General features: G+C 48.4%; 1 protein-coding gene across 1 annotated transcript; it reads left to right on the forward strand.

Moving 5' to 3' along the window:
* Positions 1 to 615: 615 nt before the first annotated feature.
* sp4 (sp4 transcription factor) lies at positions 616 to 7,971 on the forward strand. The gene is made up of 7 exons (XM_062487368.1): positions 616 to 1,218; positions 1,478 to 1,551; positions 2,228 to 2,584; positions 3,040 to 4,225; positions 4,463 to 4,658; positions 4,941 to 5,140; positions 5,490 to 7,971. Exons 1-7 carry the CDS (start codon positions 1,212 to 1,214, stop codon positions 5,756 to 5,758), a joined length of 2,289 nt encoding a protein of 762 aa, XP_062343352.1. The 5' UTR covers positions 616 to 1,211; the 3' UTR covers positions 5,759 to 7,971.
* Positions 7,972 to 8,276: the final 305 nt, after the last annotated feature.

The raw sequence follows: 8,276 nt of genomic DNA on the forward strand, positions 1-8,276 counted from the left end.
CCGTCCAATTCAGCAAATATTTGTCCCTTCATACTAAACTATAACAAAAATATGACAATCCTGAATGGAAACACAGGGAGGAGGTCAGGGTTATAAAATGTTCCAAGTCCTATGATTTTTTACCTCACCATTTATCCTATCTGTAAAGAACATAGCTCTAACTGTGTAATACAAAGAAGGAAATAGGCTATAGTTCAGTCAGCACACTCCACTGTGACTACTGGGTCTGTCTGCTGTAACAGGCCCATTAGAACAATACAGGGGAATTAGCTTAGCCTACAAGATATTTTATTAGCCTGTTACAAGAAATTCTCAGACGTCACTTGTTTATCAATGCTGAAGAGAGTGGACCTAATGATAAAGAGAGAGCACACACACGCCTTCCGTCCCCATTCGCCCAACCCCCACAACGCAAAAGTCACCGCCCTTGTTTCTTCCTCTCACACCAACATGACTACACCTAGCGCCGTTCTAACAATTATCGCGCAAGGCAGTGTGGGATCTGTAGTCCCTTCCGCCAGAGCACATTTCGAAGGCGAGGCTTCACCAAATACAACTCCCATCTCAACCCTCGAATACTGAATCTTGCCATCCAATCTGAATATGTGGGAGGAGCGCGTCCGCCCACAAAAAAAACACAGTTATTCCTCTGTAGCTTCAATTCAATTGTGCAACAAAAAAGAATACGAATTATTTCTTGATATTGACAACGGGGATTTTTCCATGAAGGACACCAACAAGGCTTTTCGTACCCACGAACAAGAAGAGCAGCGATATAACGCGGAGTCGAGAGGGTGTTGGCCTGATGCTTAAATGGAAGTGGGTGGATCTCCGCGAACACACACCACCAACTTCGATTTGGATAGCCTACATATCTGCAAATGTCTAATATTGTCGTTATTGGAATGTTCTGGTGCCATTCGGAAATAAGCTTATTTTGCGAGGCTTGAGAACAAGGGGACCGGACACAGACTTCTTCCCGTTATTTCTGTGTTTAATTGTGCCTGTGCTTGGTACCGCCCTTCCTGGCGGGTGGGTGGCTTCGTCAGAGACCGAGAGCTTCAGCGGTAAACGGGAGCGACGCCAGAGCCCAGTGCGAGCCAGTCGCAGAAAAAAATAGGCCGTCCTTCTCCTGTCTGCTGCCTGCCTCCGTCACAACCCTGGCCGGCCTTTCTGTCCCAAACTACACCTCTCCGGTATATTAATGCGTTATGAGTGGTAGGTACCCTCCCCCTTCTCCACCCCTCTCATCCACGTCTGACTGTCAGATAACCATCAACTGTTTGAATTGGAAACAGCCTATTGTATGTTCCCTTCATTGCATAGTTTTGTTGTAAATACTATTCACGTCACTTTAGATGCCAATACAGTCACTAATGCATTATTATCAGTGGTCTAAATGTCATGAGTATCTTAACATACTCATGGAGCAAATAGTTTGTTAATCCCTCCACAAATAATTTGTCGTTTTCTACAGACTCGAAGAAGGAAACAACGGGATCTGAAGGAGGGAAATCATCTGGGAAAAAGGGTAAAAGTTCGGGATTGCAGGTATGTTTCTCGACCGTACAGTCCTAATAAGTGTACTGTTACTGTTGAGTTGCGGGCCTACATTCAGCCAGACAGCACTGGGGGCGTTACTCCGTCGCTTTTTACTTCCTGATTCTGTGGCAAACCTCCAGACCAAGTCTGAACCTAATGTACAGTCCGACTGCTGTTAAATACTGAATACGTCTGCATAATTTTTATCCAATTTGAATGTTTAGTAAATTTGGGAAGTTGTTACAAGCGTGGCAATGCATCTGGTTGTTAGACATTTTGTGTCTTTTAGGCACAAACATGCATGGTTAGGTTACTGCTAGTCTGCTTATTCAATGAATGATATACATGAGAGGTGTGTGGCATTAAATATTTGCCTGCGACCTAGTTTTTTCTTGATTTGTGAGGGAGGAGGAGGCGAGGAAGGGAGGGAGGCATTTCTTCTACTGCTCTGAGAAAAGAGAATTGTGGTTCTCACACGCCCACCCACTCGTTCCCGTAATACCGCCCACTTCTACTGACTGCTCTCTCTCTCTCTTCTCTCTTTTTCTGCCTGTGTTTGTTCTCGCTCTCTTTCTGTATGTGCTCTTTCCTCTGTGCCATTTGTGTGTCTGTGCCTGTGTGCATGAATACGTGTGTGTGTGTGTGTGCATGCATGTCTCGTTCCTCCCTCTATATTTCTCTGTAGGATTCCTCCCAGCCATCTCCTCTCGCCCTGTTAGCAGCAACCTGCAGTAAGATTGGGGGGCAGGGGGGAGCAGACGGGCAGACCGGGCAGATCCAGTTACAGGGGGGGCAGATCCAGGTACAGGGGGGGCAGATCCAGGTACAGGGGGGGCAGATCCAGGGGCAGATAGTTCTGGACGCGGCTGGGGGGCAGGCTCTGTTGCCACAGCAGCTGGAGCTGGTGCCTGCCCAGTTCACAGGGAACGGCTGGCAGATCATCACCACTGCACCCACAATGGCCAAGGAAATTGCCAATCAACCCGTTGCCGTGACGTTAGCCAACACCTCGGCCAATGACAGCGCTCCAGGGGGACGCAAGGTAAAGGGGCACTGGTAGTTCTTTCCCACTAAATTAGCTCTGGTTCTTGAACCGGTTCTGCTCAAGATTCCTGGGAACTTTGTTGCTGACTAGCGAACCATTGTAATGAAGGATGCATCACCAACTGAGGGCGTTGTTAAACTATTAAACTATCATTATTGTTATTATATACTTTCTTGTGCTGATGTCGTCACGGTTCGCATTTCAGGTCAAGGTCAGGTCAATGTTTGTTTTTAGCAGTTGAGGACCAACTTCTCTAGTTCAGACCAAATTTTGTGGGTCGAAATGCTCCAAACAAACTCAAAATGAGGTTCGCAAACTGGAACCGAAGCCATTCCATGTTGGTGGGAAAGGTGTGTTCGGGAGGGCCTGTGAGTGGTACAGTTCAGTCTGAGAGTTTGTGTGACAACCTGAGGTAATGACATGACTGTCTTCTCCCTGTTGTTGTGTTGTAGATGAAGGCAGTGGCAGGTCCTCACAGCATGCAGGCCAACCAGCAGCAGCAGTTCCAGATCATCCAGGTGCAGAACCTGCCGTCAGCGGGGGGAGGAGTCCAGTACCAGGTGATCCCCCACCTGCAGACGTCGGACGGACAGCAGATCCACATCGGCCCCCAGACGGCCTCCCTTGGGGGGCTGTCAGACCAGGTCCAGCTGATCCAGACTCAGAATCAACCCCAGACCCAGGCCATCCTCCAACCAGCCAATCAGCAGGCCATCTTGACAAGCTCAGCCAATCAGAGCGTCCCGTTGCAGCTTCGTGCAGCCCAGTCGTTTCCTCTCCAGCTGCAGACCCTCCAGGGCTCTCAAACCCCAGTCATGACTACGTTACCCATAAACCTTGGCGGCATGACCCTGGCACTTCCTGTCATTAATAATATAGGGGGGGGAGGGGCTGTGCAGCTCATCCAATCGGCAGACGGAAGTTTCTCCATCGCTAACGGCAACCAGCTGATGACAGCTGTTTGTGGAGCGGCCACTGTCCCTGTGTCATCTGGTTCCACGACAACCGTTGCCAGCGATGACGGAGTGTCAGACGGGACGCAGGTGGGCTCGGCAGGGTCGGAGGGTGGTGGAGCAGAGAGAGAGAACCTATCACAGGGCAGCGAATCAGACTCTCAGAACCAGGTCAACGGGCTCCAGGCCCAGACGGAACCTGCTGGAAGCATCCAGCAGGTCATCGTTGGCCAGATGGGCCACCAAGTCCTCCAGCAGATCCAGATCCAGCCCCAGCAGATCAACCAGAACCACCCCCAGAGCCACCCCCAGCAGATCCAGACCCTCCAGCTGGCTCCGGGACAGACCCTTCAGCCCATCCAAGCCTTCCAGAACCAAGCCCAGGTTCTGATCCGCACCCCTACCCTGTCCCCCTCTGGTCAGCTCACCTGGCAGACCCTGCAGCTGCCTGGAGGCATGTCTCTCCAGGGGGGGCTGGGGGCAGTACAGCAGCAGCTGACTCTAGCCCCCATGGGTGGAGGGTCGGTGGGTGGAGGAGGGCTGGTGTCCCTGGGGGGGGCGCCCCTCACCCTCAGTGCGGCCCAGATCAACCCAGGCTCAGGGGTGCAGACTGTCAGCATCGCAGGACTGGGCTCTGCAGGGGTACAGGTGCAAGGTGTACCCCTCACCATCACCGGTCTACAGGGTAAGACTGTGGGCTGTGTGTGTCCTTTTATAACATCTTGAAATAGCTTATTTAAAAAATATTTTTTTAAGAGACCCTTTTCTTGTTGCCAAGTAACAACTGACAAATCCCAGCATCCATTTCTTCCCCTCTCCTCCACTTCCTCCTTTTCCCCAATAAATCCTAAAGCACCTGACAGCCACCGATAGTTACTTCTGCTGCTGCTGCTGATGTGTTTGTGCGCGTGCCTATCCACAGGTCAAACACAAGGTCAGGAGGGGGTGAAAGTGCAGTCGTCCCCAGTGACGGTCACCGTCGGCAACATGGCAGGCTCGTCCCTCAGCCCTGACCAGCTGGGCTCGGTGCAGAGCTCGTCAGACCAGGAGGGGCTGCCCAGCAAGAGGCTACGACGCGTAGCATGCTCCTGCCCCAACTGTCGAGACGGAGAGGGGAGGTACGCTCGCACGCCCCCCTACACACACGCGCGCGCGTGCACACAGATACACCCCCCCACACACACACACGCATACACACGCTCCCGCACGCACGCCCCCACACACACACACACACGAGTGCACACAGTCTCACTTCCCCCCCACACACACACACACGCACGCATGCACACGTGTGCACACGCGTGCACACAGACAGACTCCCCCCCCCACACACACACACCCCCACATCCACACACACACACACGGTGTGAGTGACTGTCTGACCGCCGTGTGTGTGTTAGGAACAGTGGGGACCCGTCGAAGAAGAAACAGCACGTGTGTCACATGGAGGGCTGCGGGAAGGTGTACGGGAAGACGTCCCACCTGAGGGCCCACCTGCGCTGGCACACCGGGGAGAGGCCCTTCGTCTGCAACTGGATCTTCTGCGGCAAGAGGTTCACCCGCTCCGACGAGCTGCAGAGACACAGGAGGACACACACGGGTAGGGAGGGACACACCGCCACACACACACACACACACACACACATACATACACACAGACAGACCCACACACACACGGTGCCGCAGAAACGTGTGCATGCTGTAATTACTGCGAAAAAGAAAAGCCACTGTTTTTTCGGTTACGGTTCTCTAACCCACCTTCTCTCTATCCTCTCTCTCTCTATCCTCTCTCTCTTCTCTCTCTCTCTCTTCTCTCTTTCTCTTTGTCTCTGTCTCTCTCTGTCTCTCTCTATCTCTTTGTCTCTGTCTCTCTCTGTCTCTCTCTGTCTCTCTCTTGCTCTCTTTCTCTGTCTCTCTCTCTTTTTCTGTCTCTCTCTCACGCTCTCCAGGAGAGAAGCGTTTCGAGTGTCCCGAGTGTTCCAAGAGGTTCATGCGTAGCGACCACCTCTCTAAGCACATCAAGACCCACCAGAACAAGAAAGGCGGAGCCTCACTGGCCATCATCACCACGGACGACATGGAGGACGACAACCAGGAAAGACTGAGCTCCTCTCCTCGCATCGTCACCGTGGCGACGCTCTCCCAGGACTCCGACCCAGCCACGCCAACCACCTCCAATCACATGGAGGAGGAGGAGGAAGAGGAGGAGTTTGAATAGAGACATTTTTCTGGATGTGAGGCCTGGGTTTTGTTTAGTTTTTTTTTCTGTTTCTTTTCTATTGCTTAATGAAAACAGACTTTCAGAAATGAGGAGAGTTACAGTCGATAGAAGCTGAAATATAAACACATCAGAGTCTAAAATGGAAGAAACAAACATGGCAATGACACAATTTAGCCTAAACATTATTAAATAGTAGTTTGGCATTTATGAAAATGAGCTATTAGAAGTATAATACAGGGGAATGGATTATATTACATTTAGCACAATAGGAACCCATTGGTTCTAAAACCATTATAATGTAGAATTCTTTAGCTTAACAGAATCTCTATGCACAAAGATGTATTTCTGCTTTTTACAGCTCTGATGATGGTGGCAAATCATGATAGGGGACTGTTAACATACAGGTGAAACTGAGCAGTGTGTGAATAATGTGTGTGTGTGTGTGTAGCTGCACTTGCTCACCTGCTATCAGTGAAGAGAAGATAAAGAATAGGGTTCATTCTGCAGTTTAGTGTTAGTCTGCAGTCGGGTAATACTATCTTGGAGACCAGTCAACAGACAAACTGTTGTTAAAGAAAGGAGAGAGCGAACAGCAGAGATTTCTTTTTTAAAATAAGAGTAGAAAAAGCACATATGAACAGAAAAGATTTATAAATGATGCATTCCTATTGAGAAACGGTCGACATTTGAAATAGGTTTCTATAAAAACAATCTAGCTTTCTACATGGTGGTATGTGTAGTGAAAGCAATACTTTAAAGACAATCCAAATGAAGCCATGTTTACATTGTCTAGTTGAGGTTTCTCTGACAAACAGCCAGTTAGCTCTCTTTGTGGGTGAACGCAGGAAAGCAATTGGAAAGCAGTTCTAGAGTCCAAACACACCCAAATCATTCCTAAGTGGCATTGTTTCAAAAGAAATATAAAAAACTACTGTGAGAAGATAGGATTAGGAATTTTGTGTATTGACACTTTCATACGGTCACCTGCATAATGTCCTCATGTGATTTAATTAATTCCATTTGCAAGATGTTGGGTGTTTGACGTTAGTGCTGCTTTCTGGAAGCCCCCCCCCCCCTCCCACCTGATTGAGGGTGTTCTGTACTACAATGCCTTAACACAAGCTGTAGTGCGGTAACACTGATGTTGTGAGTGGGACGGGGAGATGGAGAAGGGTTCGGACGAGAGGATGGCAAAAGGGGTGAGGGTTGTCACTTTGTCACAGATGACCAATGAAGACTGTCTGAAGGCCAATGCACTCTACGGTTAATACAGGATCTGCCTTCTCCACTGCAAGCCACATGAGCCCCCCACCCCTCCTTACACACACATACACACACACACACGCACACACAGTGTGACCCCTCTGACAGTAATACCCACATACACATACTTTTTTATGTGCCACCGCTGACCGTCACAAGCACACACACTCTACTGCCCCCGCCCCCTCTCTCCAGCTGCTTGGCTTTGTGTTTCCTTCTTTGAGTGGGGTAGGGAGAGAGGGGGTGGGGGTGAGGGGAAGGGGCCACCATGTTAATTAAGCTATGTCGATGTTTCTGGTAGTGTTGTCTGTGTTAGTTCAAGTGTGTAAATTAATTTTTTGCTTTGCTTTTTGCTTTTCTATTTTAAAAAGTCACATTCTGTATGTTACCACAGAGAATGAGACTGTGTACGGCTAATTTATTATTTATCCTGATTTTTAATATTTGCCTTTGCTGAAGTGTATTGTGTGTTGGTTCTGAGGTTTTGTACAGCATGTTTCAGTTCTGCCCAAGTGCTGCTCTCTTCTTTTAATCGTGCTTCTTTTCTACGTCCAATCACAGCTCTTCATCTCTTCTTCTCTTGCGCCATAAACGTGTTTAAAAAATAGAAGTAGAAAGCAAAAAAATATATATATTGTTCAAAATGAAATGGTTGATACCAAACAATTTAGATGTTTTTGGTAATATTTTGTGTGAAACAATTTTCTTTAATATTTTCTAGTGACATCTCATTTGTAAATCTTTTTCTAAGATGTTTGTCCGTCTCCATGACATTTGATAATGGGTTTTTGCCAGGTTAGCCTCAAAGGCTCCAGTTTATTGATATTTTTAAAAATTACAGTTTGTACAAATGTGTTATGTCGATTCAAGAAAAAAGTGAGAAATTAGAAGATACTACCATAACACTTGCCTGCATAACACTTGACAATAAAGTGATTGAAACTGTTGAGCCTGTTAAACCTGTCCATCCTCTCTCCATGCTGAGGACCACAGACCTTCCTACACCTATATTCGTTAGAGAACAGCAAGGACACACCGACCAAATGTCCATTAACCTTGCTATGAACCCACTGCAGACTCTGACCCAGTTATATTTTTTCTTTCTCGGGTGTGCAGTGACAGAAATATGGCGTTACTAAACAGAGTGCACTCCAGTTTTTTTCCATTCTCAAGAAAGGAAAACAGCTACATTGACCCTGTGTCTGCGTGTTTGTCTGGAGGCAACATATTCCTTAAGCCCTCCACACTGAGG

Source organism: Osmerus eperlanus, chromosome 20, assembly GCF_963692335.1.
Source record: "Osmerus eperlanus chromosome 20, fOsmEpe2.1, whole genome shotgun sequence".
Taxonomy (NCBI): Eukaryota; Metazoa; Chordata; class Actinopteri; order Osmeriformes; family Osmeridae; genus Osmerus; species Osmerus eperlanus.

Coding starts and splice junctions, on each gene's coding strand:
- sp4 (XM_062487368.1), top strand. Junction 4,226..4,462: donor CACCATCACCGGTCTACAGG/GTAAGACTGTGG, acceptor GCCTATCCACAG/GTCAAACACAAGGTCAGGAG. Junction 5,141..5,489: donor ACACAGGAGGACACACACGG/GTAGGGAGGGAC, acceptor CACGCTCTCCAG/GAGAGAAGCGTTTCGAGTGT.